Genomic DNA, 16,747 nt, shown 5'->3' on the forward strand with positions numbered 1-16,747 from the left:
TAACACTCGAAAGCCTTAATAAAATTTTTATGTAAAAATTAAATAAAAGAATTTATGTAATATTTTAAATTTTAAATGTTTAATTTATAGTAAAAAATCGAACTATATTACTCGTAATTAATTAATATAAGAATTTATGCGAAATATTGCCAACTGTCCACCAATAAAAAACAATTTTATTAATTTTTACTACAAGACCTTATGGGAACAAAACAATAAAAGAAAAAAAAAAAAAAGGAAAGAAAAAAAATCTCTCTCTCTCTCTCTCTCTCTCTCTCTCTCTCTCTCTCTCTCTCTCTCTCTCTCTCTCTCTCTCTCTCCTTTGGATCTCTTTATAGCACTAAAATATACAGAGGTGTTAAGTTCTTCAAAAACAGAGAGATCTGTTGGGGTCTGACTCTATCTATCTCTCTTTGTGTTTCTCTGTTTTCAGAGTTTCAGACGTTTCTTCTCTAAGGGGAACTCAACGGTGAGTGTGAGTCTCTCTGAAATTTGTCTCTTCGTTACTGTTTTTTCTTTTTTCTGTAATTTTTCTCTATTCAAGAGTTTTTTGCTATTGTTTTTCCCAATTCCGTTTCCTCAAACTTCATATTTTTTTCGTCTGGGTGTTTCTCGAATGCAACTTCCTCGTTTTTCTCTTGGATCTGTATCGATCTTAATCCTTCGAGGTCCCAATCAATCGTTTTATTGATGTATTCATTGACAAAATGCATTAGATTAAGAGATTCTTTTAAGGGGTTGTTGAATTCAGAATTGTTGGGGCTAAAAAGTTGATCTTTTTACGGTTTTAGTTGGTGATTCGTTTTTAACGATTTGATCTTTTATCCATTTGAGCTTTAAAATTGTATTTGTTGTTTATTGAATCTCTCTGAACTGGAACACGGATTACCTATTTTTGGGTGTTTTATTTGTTGCAGATATATGCGTGTATAGTTAATGCATGTTTCTTTTTGTGGATATGCTTTGTGCGTATACTATTGTTTTCTATGATTAAGGTTTTGTGGAATCTTTCCATTTTGTTGAGGTTAAATATTCGGTATGTTTGTAATCTGGAAGTACATGTTTCTTTTTGGTTTGGTTTGAGTGGTCTCTTGGAGTCTACATGCTTGAATCTCAACCAGGGTGCTTATCTGATTTTGTAAATGTTTTGTATATTTGTCTTTAGACTTTAAACAACTTTGACTCAACAAATTGTCTGATTATTGTATGTTTTCTGGTCCATTGTGAACTGTGGTTGTGAATCAGTTTTTCTAGTGTGGCAGACTAAACTTGGAATTTAAATTGGTTGTATAAAGTCTCTGCTGAGCTGAAGAATTCAGGCTGAAATTCTATTTTTTTGTTCATTACTTTTCATTGCGTTCTTTTTATTAACTTGCCTTTCTCGTATTTTTTTTTTTTTTGTGTTATGTGTGTTTTTGCACAGCAGAGATTGAAGACGACACCCTAAGGCAGTCTGTATTTTGCTTTCATTGAAATCATGGGTGTAGATGTGGAATCTAAGTTGGCTCATGTATCGGTTGAAACTGGAAGTGAGAATGGTGGTTCTTTGAAGGAAAATGGTACTGTTCCTAATGAGCCCATAAAATTTGGTTCCCATGGGGCTGAGGAGCCAATCAAGGAGGATGTGAAAAAAGCCCCTGCAATCAACCTTCCAAAGGATGCAGTGGTTGAGGATTGGCCTGCACCTCAGCAGATTCATTCATTCTATTTGGTTAAATATCGGACATTTGAGGATCAGAAGCTGAAGGCCAAATTGGAACAGGCTGAAAAGGAATTACACAAGAAGAACCAAGCACGAAGCGTGATGATTGATAACTTGAGAGCAAAAAGGGTGAGTGTAGTATGATCTTTTTTTTGTTGCATTAGTACGATCTTCTTTGGTGTTGTGTTATTGGGAATTCAGTGTTATCAAGGCGTCGCCTAGGCGTCCGGTCGGTCAAGACCGAACGCATAATGTGCTCGCCTAGCCTAAGTGCAGCATACAACCCAAAACTCCACAAAACATACATGGGCAGAACCTACACACGCGAGTTGATCGGTGTAATTTCCAGCCGGAGAAGACGCCGGAATCTGCCTCACGTGCCGGCGCGTGGTGTCGGAGCAGCGGCACAGCGGCGGCACGTGGTGGCTCTGATGGCGGCGCGGTTCAAGCTCCGGCGTCGTCGTCCTCCTGTTCCGAGCAAAGCCCACTACCTCACTCTGGCATGTTATCAATAAATACTAGACTTCACACCACCCTATGAAAAACTATTCATCTTCTCAAGATAACTTGAAGTAAATAGGGTTGTGAAAAGGCTACCCAAGACAAGATATTTTCAATATACAATAAATACTAGACTTCTCACTATTCTAGGAAAAACTATTCATCTACTTGAAGTAAATAGGCTAGCAAAAAGGCTGCCCAAGACAAGATATTTTCAATATATATATACTTTTTATTTATTTAATACTCATCGCCTAGACGCCTAGTCATCGCCTATGCGGTCGACTAGTCGACTAGGCAGTCGGTGACATCTCGCCTAGAAAGTCCGCCTTGATAACCTTGATTGGGACCATTTGTGTCGTGTTATTGCTATCATTTCTGTCGTGTTTTTATGATCATCGTGTTATGGCATTGACTAATAAAAGGTAACAACACCGATTTTTCAAAAAGTAAAATATCTTACCTTGTAGGAATTTTATTGTTGATGATATTTGCAGGCAGCTCGCTCAGAGCTAATTAACGAAAGGAAGTCTCTAAGTGCTGAAAGACAGCAGTTCAGGTCACAGATGGATGAGAAAAGGAAAGTGATGGAACCTTTGCAGCAAGCTTTAGGCAAGTTGCGCGGCAATAACGCTGGTGGTCGAGACCAACGTTCTGTTATTTTTTCTTCTGAAGCAGAGCTCAATGATTACGTAAGCTCCAATGCTCTCTGATTTTTGATTCTTTGAATTTATCCCTTCATTCTCAATGGTTTTGAGGTGTTCTAAGATTAATGTCTTCTTTAAATTTAGATTAAAAGTCTGCAATATCGTATTCAACATGAAAGCATTACTCTGAATGAAGAGAAGCAAATTCTTAGAGAAATTAAACAATTTGAAGGAACGAGGGATAAAGTTATTGCTCATGCTGCTGAGCGGGCAAAGATTCAGGAATCATTGGGCGAAAAAGAGTCCATTCAAAGCCAGGTCAAGGTAAGACGATGCTTACATGTAACTTTTCGGTGCAGGGAAAGTTTTATGTTTGCTTGTTTTCTGTATTTGGTAACCGTTTATTATTATTGAATGTCATTGTAGCTTATAGGCGTCGACCTGGATGGTGTCCGAAAGGAGCAACAAGCTCTTAGTGCCAAACTTAAGGAAATTGATGATGAGCTTGATGCTATGAAGAAAGAGATCGGCACATTGGAGGAGGAATTGACTGCTCTAACTCAGCAACGGGACAAAACTTTTCAAAGCATTCAGGAATTCAGAAAACAACGTGAAGAAGGGGTATACTCTTCTTTTTCGTTGTTTAGAAAAAAACTATTAAATATGTGTGGCTTTATGCACTATTTTGATTTTGATTTTTAATATCTAATTGATTTCCTACTCGCCTACTCGGTGCCACAGAATTTCGCAGTAACAATGGCTATATGTGGCTAAATTGCGTGTGAGATTTTTCTTGAACCATATTGTTGGGGTGGGGGGTTGTGTATTTTTAGAATGATAACCTTGACTACTTTTGAATTTCATGTTCTTGAGTTTCCTTGTGTTCCCCGTTCATTATTCTTTCTTAGTACCATTTAATTATTCGACTATTTCATTTGGAATATGAAAAAAATGTGAAGTAAAATATAAAATTTACAGTTGGGAGTTTGGCAATGTTATTCTGTTATTTTTACTGTGTAAAATTCCTAGTGTTCCATTCAATGTAACGTAATCTTACCAATGTGGGATTTCAGTTTATGCACTTCAACAATCTTCATTACTAATATCTTCCACATTTTCCCAGAATTCTTCTTTCTTCCAGTCTCGTAAACTCAACCTTGAAGCCAGACAACTTGCTGATAAGAAGGATGTTGCTGCCCTAAGAGAACTTTCTGCAACCGAGGTTTGTTTGATCGCTTTTCTTCTTTAGTTTTACGTGTTTCGGTATTTCTACAATTTAAGTGACACGTCAATTTTGTTTAGGTCGATAAATTTGTGGCCCAATGGAGCAGCAACAAGTCATTCAGGGATGACTATGAGAAGAGAATTTTACAATCGCTTGATATGAGGCAGTTGAGTAAGGACGGTAGGATGAGAAACCCTGATGAGAAGCCGCTGGTATTGCCCGAGACTCCCAACGTGCCTGCACCCGAAGTGGTGGCGAAACCAACTCAGAAAGCGTCGAAGGAAGATTCTGTTCCTCCTCCGCAACCTGATGCTTCCCTGGCCTCGAAAGCTCAGAAAGACAAGAATAGCAAGCAGCAGCAGAAAGACGGGAAGAAGAAACCCTCGAAGAGTTCCTTGGAGGTAAACGACCTTGATGACGATGAGGAAATCCCGGGGGTAACAACTCTGCCGAAAGATTCTACTCCTAAGAGGGTCGAAGTTGACGAAGAAACGTTGAAGCAGATGAGAAGAGAGGAAGAGATTGCTAAAAATAAGCAGGCAATAGAGCGGAAGAAGAAGTTGGCGGAGAAAGCGGCTACCAAAGCAGCACTAAAAGCTCAGAAGGAAGCCGAAAAGAAGCTCAAGGAAATTACCCTTTCGAACGATGTTCTGTTTTCTTATTTTCAACTCTTAACTCACCTTTGATCTGATTCCCGGTGTGAATACTTTTGACAGGACCGAGAGAGGAAAGCCAAAAAGAAGGCTGGAGCTGCTGCCACCGAGGAACCCACCGACGACCCATCTGAGAAAACTAGCGAGGACGCTGAACCAGAGAAGCCCGAGGAGAACGTCGAGGCGGTCGATGAGCCAACGAAGCCAACTACCAAGGACCGGAAAGTGGGCACGGTCAGGCAGAGACCACGCCCAAAAGGATCCTCCGACATCCACAAAGTCATACTCAAGCGCAAGAAAAGCACAAACTATTGGATATGGGCCGGTCCCGCTGCTGCTGTGGCAATCCTGCTACTCCTAGCGGTAGGTTATTACAAGTTTTACGCCTAGAAGTCTTCTTCAATGTCACCGGAAAGAGGAAAAGACGACTTGTGTTTGTGGTGAGATGGGGTGTCGGGATTTCTGCGTTTAGTAGTGCGCGAGTTTACTTGTTCTTTGCATCCTATGCTAGGGATGGTTGGTTGCTAGACTCCATAATTTTGGTCATAGATCAGGCTGTCTTTAATGTTTGTTTGAACATTTTACTCAGAGACCAAGAGCGAGCTATACTCATTTCATTTGGTTGTTTTAGCTTTGAATTTTGACACCTTTATTAATGTTCTTCGGATTATTGTTTTTGACATTTTACTCAGAGGAGAAGAAGCTATGTTTATCTGCGTAATGCTTATTGTAATTGAAATAAATCATTAAGAGCTTACCAGACTTTATACAAATAGTTAATTTTGGATTTGGTCTTCTATTTTGATGATGCTATTTATGAATTTAATTTTTTTAATTGATAAGTTGATCGCATTTTATTAAGGAGTATATTTATATAAAAATACTAGCTTTGTGAATTTTGAAAGTTAAAATGTAAATTATTATTGTAAATCATTTCAATTTCAACAAAGAGCTTCATTTTCCAAATAGTGGCTATAGTTTTCACTTTTCAATACTATGTTGAATTGGAATTCATAGAGGAGGGGCGCATGTAGTTGGTGCACTCGGGAACGATGCCCAATCAGCCACGTGGACTTGAATCTCTGACCACCCACTAAGACGGGGTAAATCTATGCGAAGTTCTGTGTCTAGTGATCTAGCTCGGGAAGATCATCTCGACCTAATATGGTCGGGATCAGTCCTTGACTCCTTGGAGACCGAAATGTCACCACACTCGTTAATTAGCTTGGTTATTACATTTTAAGTCGACAGGGTCGGATTTATGATTGGTCCAGATCAGGAATCATCTCCCTTGGTGATATGACCAAAATCACCGAATATCAATCAAGTATGCAGTCTGAGAGGGATACGTGTACCCTAAGGGGGCGTTTGGTTCACGGAATCTTGGATTACCCCAGGTAATAGGATTACCTCCTGGAATGTAATGTGAGATTTTGGGAATGTAAGATTACCTTATGTGTTTGGTTTGGATGGTGTAATATAATATTACCTTGTTTGGTTCAGGGTTATAATTTTAGGTTATATGAATCAATTTACAATAATGTCCTCAGTAATATATAGTGGTTGATGGCCGTGGAAGGCCGGTTGTCGATGAGGGCGCCGGTCGGAGAAGGCTTGAGTAGGGGGAGGCAGAGGCTGCGAAAGGGGTGGAATGTTCTGGGTGCAAGAGTTAGGCATAAAAAAGACATCTTTGCCCTTCTATTTCACGGTCAACAGACGGCTTCCTTGACGGAGGACTAAAAGTGTCCAACGACCAATAAGCGTGGCTACAAATTGGCAATTTTTATTATGGAGGATGAAAACTGTCGACACCCTAATAAGTCTAGGACCAAAAATGACATTAACTCTTATTATTATTATTATTATTATTATTATTATTATTATTATTATTATTATTATATAAGGATTAGTTAATAAGGGCAAAGTTGGAATAATTCAAGGTAATCTAAGATTACCTAAAAAAATGGGGGTAATCACATTACCTTGAAACATTACCGCCATCAGCTTTCAGGTAATATAACATTACCTGGTAATCCCATAACTTGAACCAAACAAAGTAATATAACATTACCGGACCTAGATTACCTAGGTAATCTAAGATGACCCGAACCAAACGCCCCTAAGAGTATTTCCTATCAGGCGTACCAATAAATTACATTGTAAAAGAATTACAATTACGGTGTAAAAAAGGAATTAACTCCTTTTCGAAAAAATGAAAAGATTAAAAATGGCATTTGGAAAGATAAATGTGATTTTACGAAGCCAAGTGTAAAAGCAAGTTGGCATTCCACAATCCACAGCGAAGAGAAGCAGGTTAGCGTTATCTGAAGGAGACATAGCAGGGATGCTCATGCGCATACCACCCACGGCCGCCGCACAATCTTTTCTGAGCAGAGCCGTTAAGTCCTTTATACTTCCTCCTCGCTCAATTCCCATTCACATAACCAACGCCTTCTCCTACAACTCTAAGCTTTTTCTCCGACCACCTCTCACTCCTTCAGGTTCGTCGTATGCTATTTCTCTCCACAATTATTTGGGGTTTTTCTCTTTTTTTCTTTTTGGGTATTTTAAATACGGCCCTATTTAACTAAACTTTTGGTTAGAAATATGATAACTGCAGTATGGAATTGCACAATGAGGCAGTTATATTCAGCTTTGTAACTGTATTACTGAACATTTTAATGTTTTGTGACAACAGTGCTTGTATCTTGGGGTTTATATAACCATTAGACGTACTACTGATAAATAAAGATTCAGTTTTGGTGTAGTTATGACCCTATTTGTTCTTTTGTTTGTTTGTTTTTAATTATCTCCTTTTTGTATCTGCTTGGTTTCAAGATTAGTATTTGTTTTAGTTTCAAAGACTTCCATGTGCTTCAGTTCCTCAGGAAGGAAATCAAGAACAATCTCATAAGTTTTAGTTGTTTGATGTCGCTATTTGGCCCCATTGTAGCACATATTGTACTCTTGTTGCACCAAAGTATTGTGTTTGTAGATGATCCAGAGAAATCTGTTGGGTCACAGTACCTGACCCGCACCTAGAAATTAGGCAAGAAATGGATTTGGTAAAAAGAATATTGGAACCTAGGTTCGGGTTAGTTTACTCTTTGGGCAACATGGCAAGTAAATTTAGAGAACCATCAAGATGACAGGCTTACGAGTACAAGAGTGATACCTTATGTGTTCAAAGAGAGTTTGGAAAAACTTTCATCTTTATTTATTCTGATTTGATCTAAATTCCTAACAAAAATCTTAAGCATAACCAATGGAAGAAATGATAGAAAATGGGTCCATAGGTTAAAAATGTGTGTATCCCTGAAGGCTTGTGCTCAAACAAAAAAATAAGATTATCTAGTGGGGATTTGTATTAAGATATGACGATCCATAATGAGAGAGAGACTATAATAGGCTGCATATTGCGTTCTGTGTAGCTTTGTTATGGCTTGCATGATTCAAGTAATTAACATTTGCAAAGTTCCTATATCTATACTCTCAAAGAGTAATTATATCCTTGGTGATAATGTATTACTGTGACAGCTAATTACCTGCATGGTTGTTTAAGCAGCTTCTGGAATATGCAGTGCAGCACAGGCCATAAAGGGTGATGTTGATGTTTTAATCAAAGGAGTATCAGACAAGGATACGATTGAAGATGTCAAGCGTATCATTGAAATGGTATGTTGTTATATTGCAGGTTTCACATATTAGTTATGCATATTTATTTGTAGAATTGTCTTTTAGTTTTATATTTTTCCTTTTCTTCCTGCTCAAAAAGAATTACACTATTCAGTACACGTTCTTAATAGGGATATCTTATATTCATCACAGGCAGAGCGAGCATCATCAAGGAGAGAAGTTTTGCATACTGATTTTCTTACACCACTTGTACTAAAGGAGTCAATGTTAGCGTTAGAAAAGTTAGCCAATGTTAAAACAGTTGCTCAGGGAGGGTACCCAGAGGTTAGATTTTATTTTGCCTGCCAAAAATTGCTTTTGGATCTGAACTTTTAGTAACCTTTAATATCCTAGGCTGAACGTTGCAGACTCTCAGTTGGACATCCGGAGGTGTTGACAACTGATCCAGATATTGTTTCTGCCCTAAGGTAGATCAGACTCTAGTCACCAATCCATCGTTTACTTGCATCTCAAATTGAATTACTTGGTGCTTTCATGTTTTTGAGAAATGGTCTCGCATTTCAGTATTTCAGGGAACTTCTCCTTTCAGCCCTGTTCTCATGGTGATTTCCTTGGAGCCATCCTTGGTACAGGGATTTCCAGAAATAAGTTGGGAGATATTATCTTGCAGGTATTCTTAAACCATATTCAGAGGACTTTGGGAGTTTGATTAAAGTAATTAAGTAAACCACCTTGATAACCTCTGGTTGTTGACTAATGGACGTGGTTTTTTTAACTGAACGAAAAAGGGAAAAGAAAAGTTTCCCAGATGAGGTTTCTGTTACTTAAAGCTTTTAAGTCATAAATTCAGTAACTTGTCGAGTTTCATGCAAAAAGGACCCTGTGCCTCAGCCTCAACCTGCATAAAGATTTACAACTTTTTTTTTTTTGGTGTAAACCACGAGGTGGTCCGGGTCTTTCTCTGTCCGTTTAACGGTCCAGGTGCACCCGACTGATCCCCATTCGCTCCGGGAGGCACAGGAGCTGGCCCAAAGGGAATCGTCACTTGTGGGAATCGAACCCGGGTTATCCCGGAGTTCTCCCCCACAAAGATTTACAACTTGCTTTTGCATTTTGCCAACTTAGCAAATTTAAGCATTTGTGTGTTTGTGATGTTTCCCTCATGTATTCAGTGCATATTTAGTAGAAGTTATCTTTGTACTCTTCTGATATCTAATTGTTTCCAGACCGTTTACGTGCAATTTTAGGGGGAAAAGGGAGGACAAGTTCTTGTTGTTCCTGAACTAGCTGACTTCCTCACATCGACATTGGACAAGGTAGTATCTCCAGATAGATCATCCACACTATCATCTTGTCTACTTATTTATATTACATTTAGAGCCAATAAGTACTAGCATTTTAAATTATTCTCATAGGCTTTTCATCTTTTCTTGTGGATTGCATGCACCTGAAGTTGTTGCAGTATCTTTTATTTTTATATATTGTTTAGCGCCCTTGATCTCTGGTGGAAAGAGAAAAATAGAATGAGAAGAATAAAATCCTTATACATGTTTCAACTTTATCGCTTGAAATTTTATATCTGTTTATTACAATTTACCAGAGGTGCTACAGACTGTAGTCATCTAACTTTTTGCTTTTAGTATGTAAATCAAGAGTAGGAATTCTCCAAAACGTTAGTGTCTTTTTGCAAATTCAAATCCAACAATTCACTTCCATTAATAAGCTGTTTTTTCCTGCTTTACAGGTTGGAAACGTTACTGTTTCCTGTAAAAAGATTCCATTGCTCGCGCTTGAATATGAACCGCCAAGGTTGCTATATCATTGGACTACCATGCTTTTTGTATTACCATTAGTTTCTTCGATTTTGTTTTCTTGATGTTTAAAAATTGCTTGGTCATTTTTTGTGGAGGGGGAGCAATTGGTAGAATTGTAACAGATCTTTACTCTTCTCAGGACGAAGTTGCTAAAGACGGTAGAAGCATCATTGAGACTTGATGCAATAGCAAGTGCAGGGTTCAAACTTTCACGAACCAAGATGGCAGGGCTCGTTAGGTATATTTACTTCCATTTTAATTTCCCTAAGCCAATGGTCAAACACTTCAAATGATTTCGGGAGAAGCAAACAAATATGAGAGGGTGTAGAAAATGGTGGGATACGAGGCAACAAAACAAAGGATAAGAAAAGAGAAGAATTGCGAGGAAGTGTCACTGGGGGAGGAGGGGGATACCGGGGAGGCTTAGATTCTTACCTTTGTAGATTGGCCATAAGACAAACATTATTTCGTTCCAAATTTCAACGCATTATTTCAATGAAGGTTCTTCACATTTTGTTTTAGTAACGGAGATGTGCGCATCAATTGGACCACTGTCACAAAAAGCAATACTACCGTCAAGACTGGAGACTTGATATCTGTTAGCGGAAAAGGAAGGCTAAAGGTAAATTAGCTATTAATTCATGCTTTTGGTAACTCATTAAGGAGGAAATAAAATTAAGATAGAGCATCTTCTCTGAATCATTAAACCAGAGCTACAAGTTACCAACTTCTCATAAGCAATTAAATCTAATAATTTGTGTTTTGTTCAGATAGGGGAAATAAATTCAACTAGGAAGGGGAAGTTCGCAGTTGAGCTGATCCGATACATATGACTCGTGAAGTTATAGCACACCATGTGACATTAATAGTTTTTACACCTGAAAAGTTGCACAGGTTACTGAATACATTGGTTTATTTGAATCATGGGATGAACATATGTTGAAGATGAAGATCAATTTGATTTTATATATACTTGTTACTCTCTTTGACTCTTTGTTACCCTCCTCTGTGACTGTGATCAATGATACATTAATAAAAACAAAAAACATTCTGTTATTGTTCTAATTTTAATTTGTACTTTTCCTGAAATGCAAATAGTCACTGCCTGCTTTCTGTTTCCAGCTTATGGTACACAAGTTTATCTATAATAATACTTGTTAATTTGTGATTATGCTGATGCAGAAAAATAAAAAATTAGATTTACCAACAGAAGAATTTGATGGAAATCCATTAGTGAATCAATAAGTGCAATAAATGTGCAATGTATAGCAATCTTGAGGAGTTGAGGTCACCACCATTGCCCCAAGAAAAAGAGTGATCCAAGATACAAGAAATGGGAAACTGTGTAATATGTGAATACCACCCTATATGTGGGTGGCTTGACCATAAATATGATTTCTGAACTGGTAGTTGAATAGAGAAGATGGATATTGTGGAAATTTTTTGAGAGATTCTAAGGGTATAACTAATGGGTTAAAATGAGGGGAGAAAGAAGGGGAGAGAGAGACAACTTCCGGAGAAGCTGTCATCTCCGGAGGTTATTTCCAAGGGCGCGTAGCGTGTGGGCGACATGCGTCACAAAAGACACACAGAAGTCGGGTGGGGACAACCTCAGGTTTTAATGTTTTAATTGATTAATTGAATTGATGATGGTATATTTTGTATTTAAAATATTGTACTCTTTTTTTAATGTAATTTGTTACGTAACGATTTTGAATGCGAATTTTAATTTATGAAATTATATTTTGATTAGTTTATAAAATTGTATTTTATAATTCAAAAATTATTTTATTTTATATTTAAATTTATTTTTATTTCAAATCGAAATTATAATTATAAATTTGAAATTATTAATTATAGAAAAATGAATAAAATAATATATGGTGTGTAGGAGCGTGGAGAAGTAAGACCTACGAAAAATGGAGAAAAGAGGAGAATGATTGGAAAGAAAATAAGATAGGAGATTATATGATGATGCGGAAGAGAGTTGGACACACAAATTGGGAAAATAAGGTGGAGAAGTATTGTGGATGCCCAAATTGTTGACAATTGCAAATACAAGAAGAAAATTGTAATTTGTAACAATTACCCTGTGTTTTTTTTTTATTGATATGTATGTACATTGGCGTGCACTGAGTTGTATAATTGTAGGAAAGTGCGATGTAATCAGTTAATCGTGTTTTGCGGCCCCGATTCGCTCCACACATTCACTTAGAGCATCTCTAATAGAAAATTTTGCTCAACTTTTATCATATATTTTTGTTTGATGGCGGCTAGAGAAAGTAAATGAGAGATCAAAGGATTTGAGTATGTAGGGACGAAGTTTTTCCTTCAGAAGCTTGAACACTTTATTGGACACAACAATAACTTACTTTTGCCCATTAAAGATGGAAAAAATAACATTTTCCAGTAGAAACAAGAAAAAAAAAACAGAATTAGAGGCAAAAAGTGTAATTTATTAATACTTGAACTGTACGTATTCCTACTACATATCTGTGCATTACGTAGTGGAAACTTAACACTCTTGAACCCTAGCTACGTACAAAAAACATCTGATCTCTTCCTAAGCACAATGAACAAGTCATTCATGCACTACATTTTATTTATTTTTAAATATTCATATATGAAATTATATAAAAATCAATGTTCTCTAGTGAGATATATATATAGTACTCCAGAAATATTTTATGGTATCGTTACGAAACATTATACCTTTTCTCAAAGAATAAGATCTTTTACCATGGACCACCCTCAAAATTTCAAATACTATAATATGTGATTGTGAGTGCAAAAGATGGAGACTACAAATAATGTATTATAAGTGAAATAATATAATTCTTTTAATTTAATTATGCATAGCCACAAGATCCATAATTGCATGGAACCCCAGGCAAGCAAGCCTTGGTGCATTTCCCACAATTCAAAGGGTTATAAACGACGTCGGTGCAAGCGCCGCCGCAGCAGCGCTGTCCGAAGCCGCATTTCCGGCCGCAGGCGCCGCAGTTGTTGACGTCGCCCAGCACGTTCCGGCAGTGCTTCTTGCAGCAGTAGAGGAGGCTGGTGCCGTTGTTCGCCGACACGCCGTTGCACACGTTGTTGCTCACGGCGTCGCACCTCTTCCCCTTCTTTATTACGCTCGCTAAGAACCTACTCCTCAGCCTGGGCGCCCCGGAGAACGGCGCGTCGAGGATGTACTCTTCGGCTTCGTCGTCGTCGGCGAGAAAAGAGGCGGCGGCTGCGGCGGTGGCGGAATGCGTGGAGAGGAGGAGGAAGGAGAGAGCGAGGGAGAGAATGGGGAGGAGGAGTTTGAGTAAGGCGGCCATTCTGTGTTGAACAAGTTTGAGATTTTTGTTCACGAGAGTGATGGGCAAGGGAGGTGTTACGTACGCCAATTTATTAAGTCGCAGATTTTGGCACTTACAAATAAAGAATTCCAGAATTTAAGGTTGGGAATGGAGGATTTAGCAAAAATAATAATTTATTTTTTTCCTTGTGATTTGCAATGAATTAATGACAATCCACTGCTTTAATACTTGCTTAATAGATCTGTAATCTGTTTAGCACAAATCATGACGTTTCGCCAAGGTCTAGATTCTCTACCTATATATGCAAATTGCCAATTTGCCACATTAACAAAAAGAAAATAATGTCGAGACAACTCAACTAAGTTGGTCAATTGACTTATAAATATTACGGAGTAAGTTTCAATTTGGATTCTCAATAGAAGTAGTCTATTGGCCTTCTTGATTTAAATTGGTCAGCAATACTATTGGTTTTCTTAATTAAATATAGATATAGACAATAATCTTAGCAAGTTTACATCATCAATCCACACCTTCAGATAGTGACTGTGAGTTTCTCTATTCATCCAAAAAAATTTAATATTTGTAAAGTATATTCTCACTATATGTCATAATTTGATTAATGAAAGGAAAAAGAATCATGATTCATTTGTTTTTATTCCCTAGATCAACACATTAACAAAGAATAAAAAGTAATAGTAAATATAATACTTCACATGTCTTATTTACTATTTATTAGTCATATATATATATATATATATATATATATATATATATATATATATATATAGCTTATTCTCTTTAATTTTTTAATCATTTTTAAATTCATTTCTTTGTGTTTAATAATACTTTTAATTTAATTTTTAAATATATAAATTTTATATTGATAGTGTAAATTCCACGTAATGCGATCAAAGAAGCCAACTCGATCAAGTCAAAAGCAAGTAAAGACTTTATTGATCGGGTAAAGGACCTAATACAATCTAAAATGGCTATTCCGGAGGCCGACTGACTGCGGTCGGGCTGCTCTGTAAATAGCCTATCGATCGTTCCAAAAGTCCTCCACACTGTAGCCGCCGAAGGGTGACGAATTACGCTAACGCCGGAGAAGCGAACGCCGTCAAGAGATCGCAGGAGGTCACCCTTCGGAGGGCCTCTTCATATGTGGTTGGGGGATGGAGGATGAAGTCCTGGTATAAATAACCAGCCCGGAGGGAAATGTGGAGCATATGGATGGCAGTAAGATCATCCATCAATTCAACCTCCCCGACCGCGGCTTTCCACTTGACCAAAAATTCGGACAAGCTCTCCCCCTCCAGTTGCTTGGCCTTCTCCAAGTACATGTAGGGTTTTCTCACGATCTTGGAAGTGACAAACTTCCGCATAAACTTCATTGCCAAAGTGGCAAAATCAGAGATGGAACTCGGCTGCAATGTGCGAAACCACTCCGCCGCCCGACCGGATAGCGTGGAGTAGAAAGCCCTACACATCACGGCGTCAGACACGCCCATCATCATCATGCTGCCGTAGTAAGTGTTCACGTGGACCTCATGGTTCGTTCTCCCATCATATTCTTTGTTACTAGGGATGCGCAAGTCGAGCGGGTAAGGCTGGGCCATAATCTCCGCCGTGAAGGGTGTCCTCAGTAAAGAGGCTGACAGATCGACCGGGGGCCTTACAGCGTGCTCGTTCCAAAACCGAGTGAACTCTGCTTGGAGGTCGTTGAGCAGTCCTCAGGTCTCCTGAAGTTCGACCGTTTGGGATGGCTCCCGAGCGCGTCGTTTTCGGTGTGATTTTGAGCCACTGTGCCCAGACGAACCCTCCTGGCTGGCCTCTCTCATCGGTAAATCTACTGAGCGCCTGCTCGGGTCCTGCGGTCTCAATCGCTGCCGCATGGTTGGTCGGAGCCACTCGAATGCTACTGCTCGGTTGGCTTCTACTTCGGGGTCCTCCGCTTGGGCTTGCATTTCCGGTTGTACCTGTTGGGCCTGCCGTGGTACCTCCATGGCCTCGGCACCCTGCGACCCCAACCTCGAACGAGCCGAGCGCCTAGCCCGGGAAGTGGGCTGAAGCTCCAGCTCAGTCGGGATAGTCGGGTAAATCGGAGGAGTGGAGGCTGGAGCCCTGTGCACAGGCATATACTGGGGATAGCCGGTCGGGGGTGTGTAATACATCGGCTGATCGGGCCAGTACCCATATTGTGGAGGTGGGACCGGGTACGGATACTGCCCGGGGAAAGGAAACTGCTGGCCGGGAGGTGGATACCCCGGTTGGATGTAGTTAACCGGTTGCTGGGCGACCGGGTACTGTGACGCCGGGTGAGGCGGTGATAGATTGAGGTTTAGGTCAACGGTCTGACCTTGATACTGAGTGGACTGGTGATCGGATGAGCTCGCTGCATCTGCATGATCATCGCCTAGTGTGTGATACATAAACGGATACATTATGACAGATAGAACCGGTGCTCGTCAGACGTTAGCTTTCGTGCACGGGTCCCCACGGACGGCGCCAAAATGATAGTGTAAATTCCACGTAATGCGGTCAAAGAAGCCAACACGATCAAGTCAAAAGCAAGTAAAGACTTTATTTATCGGGTAAAGGACCTAATACAATTTAAAATGGCTATTCCGATGGCCGACTGACTGCGGTCAGGCTGCTCTGTAAATAGCCTATCGATCGTTCCAAAAGTCCTCCACACTGTAGCCGCTAGGCCAGAGACACAATTTCGGCCGGCCGGCATGTAACCCACGTAGCAGTCACGTGTCTTCACCCCGCGAGCCCTGCCTGTCAACGCGTAACGTTGCCACGTGCTTCTTCTCGGATCTCTCGTTCAAGGGCCATCCATCGGGTGTCGAAGACATCGGTCGGGAGACATGCCGATCGGGTTCGACCGGGTGCCTTTAGGAATATCTGACCTGCAAACCTGCACAAACAACAAGAAAAGACGTGGCATGCCGGTCGGGATATATCCTACCATATATATTAATACTTAATTAAATAGTACTCCCTCCGTCTCATTTTGTTTGTCTGGTTCGTTTAACGAGGCTTGACTGAAGCTATTTTTACTTCATTTTTTCATAATATTAAATTTATTTTTAGTATATAAAATTTATATATTTAGAAACTACATTAAAAGTACTATTAAACATAAAAAAATCAAATTTAAAAATAAATAAGCAATGAAGAAAGAGTTGAATTGACCAATGAATAGTAAACAGGACAGACAAAATGGGATAGAGGGAGTACACAAAATTGAATGGCACCAAG

The 16,747-nt window shown here is 39.2% G+C and overlaps 3 protein-coding genes across 5 annotated transcripts; 2 read left to right on the forward strand and 1 right to left on the reverse strand.

Annotated features, from left to right (window-relative positions):
- The first annotated feature begins 286 nt into the window (after window positions 1-286).
- Window positions 287-5,508, forward strand: LOC109150552 (proton pump-interactor 1-like). Of its 3 annotated transcripts, none has more exons than XM_019298486.1 (8): window positions 287-469; window positions 1,427-1,831; window positions 2,701-2,895; window positions 2,995-3,174; window positions 3,277-3,471; window positions 3,974-4,072; window positions 4,153-4,701; window positions 4,792-5,508. In XM_019298486.1, the coding sequence occupies exons 2-8, from the start codon at window positions 1,478-1,480 to the stop codon at window positions 5,116-5,118; spliced, it is 1,899 nt and encodes a 632-aa protein (XP_019154031.1). In that variant the 5' UTR covers window positions 287-469; window positions 1,427-1,477; the 3' UTR covers window positions 5,119-5,508. The 3 variants fall into 3 exon arrangements, with proteins under 3 accessions (XP_019154031.1, XP_019154034.1, XP_019154033.1); XM_019298489.1 differs by having other exon boundaries at window positions 322-475; XM_019298488.1 differs by having other exon boundaries at window positions 322-469; window positions 1,424-1,831.
- Window positions 5,509-6,991: 1,483 nt separating this feature from the next.
- LOC109150553 (putative RNA-binding protein YlmH) lies at window positions 6,992-11,240 on the forward strand. The gene is made up of 10 exons (XM_019298490.1): window positions 6,992-7,229; window positions 8,294-8,403; window positions 8,557-8,688; window positions 8,758-8,831; window positions 8,929-9,034; window positions 9,612-9,680; window positions 10,109-10,173; window positions 10,318-10,416; window positions 10,701-10,800; window positions 10,949-11,240. The coding sequence occupies exons 1-10, from the start codon at window positions 7,073-7,075 to the stop codon at window positions 11,009-11,011; spliced, it is 975 nt and encodes a 324-aa protein (XP_019154035.1). The 5' UTR covers window positions 6,992-7,072; the 3' UTR covers window positions 11,012-11,240.
- A 1,733-nt stretch (window positions 11,241-12,973) lies between these two features.
- LOC109150554 (protein GRIM REAPER) lies at window positions 12,974-13,546 on the reverse strand. The gene has a single exon (XM_019298491.1). It carries the CDS (start codon window positions 13,499-13,501, stop codon window positions 13,028-13,030), a length of 474 nt encoding a protein of 157 aa, XP_019154036.1. The 5' UTR covers window positions 13,502-13,546; the 3' UTR covers window positions 12,974-13,027.
- Between the last annotated feature and the right edge of the window lie 3,201 nt (window positions 13,547-16,747).

The sequence above is a fragment of the Ipomoea nil genome, unplaced genomic scaffold (genome assembly GCF_001879475.1).
Source record: "Ipomoea nil cultivar Tokyo-kokei standard unplaced genomic scaffold, Asagao_1.1 scaffold2279, whole genome shotgun sequence".
NCBI lineage: Eukaryota > Viridiplantae > Streptophyta > Magnoliopsida > Solanales > Convolvulaceae > Ipomoea > Ipomoea nil.

What these genes read in the sequence shown, in the direction of transcription:
- LOC109150553 (XM_019298490.1), top strand. Translation starts at nt 7,073, where the DNA reads ATGCTCATGCGCATACCACCCACGGCCGCCGCACAATCTTTTCTGAGC. An exon ending in TCACATCGACATTGGACAAG is followed by an intron (nt 9,681 to 10,108) that starts GTAGTATCTCCA and finishes CCTGCTTTACAG; the next exon opens with GTTGGAAACGTTACTGTTTC. An exon ending in GCGGAAAAGGAAGGCTAAAG is followed by an intron (nt 10,801 to 10,948) that starts GTAAATTAGCTA and finishes TGTTTTGTTCAG; the next exon opens with ATAGGGGAAATAAATTCAAC.
- LOC109150554 (XM_019298491.1), bottom strand. Translation starts at nt 13,501, where the DNA reads ATGGCCGCCTTACTCAAACTCCTCCTCCCCATTCTCTCCCTCGCTCTC.
- LOC109150552 (XM_019298486.1), top strand. Translation starts at nt 1,478, where the DNA reads ATGGGTGTAGATGTGGAATCTAAGTTGGCTCATGTATCGGTTGAAACT. An exon ending in ATAACTTGAGAGCAAAAAGG is followed by an intron (nt 1,832 to 2,700) that starts GTGAGTGTAGTA and finishes TGATATTTGCAG; the next exon opens with GCAGCTCGCTCAGAGCTAAT. An exon ending in GAAAACAACGTGAAGAAGGG is followed by an intron (nt 3,472 to 3,973) that starts GTATACTCTTCT and finishes ACATTTTCCCAG; the next exon opens with AATTCTTCTTTCTTCCAGTC.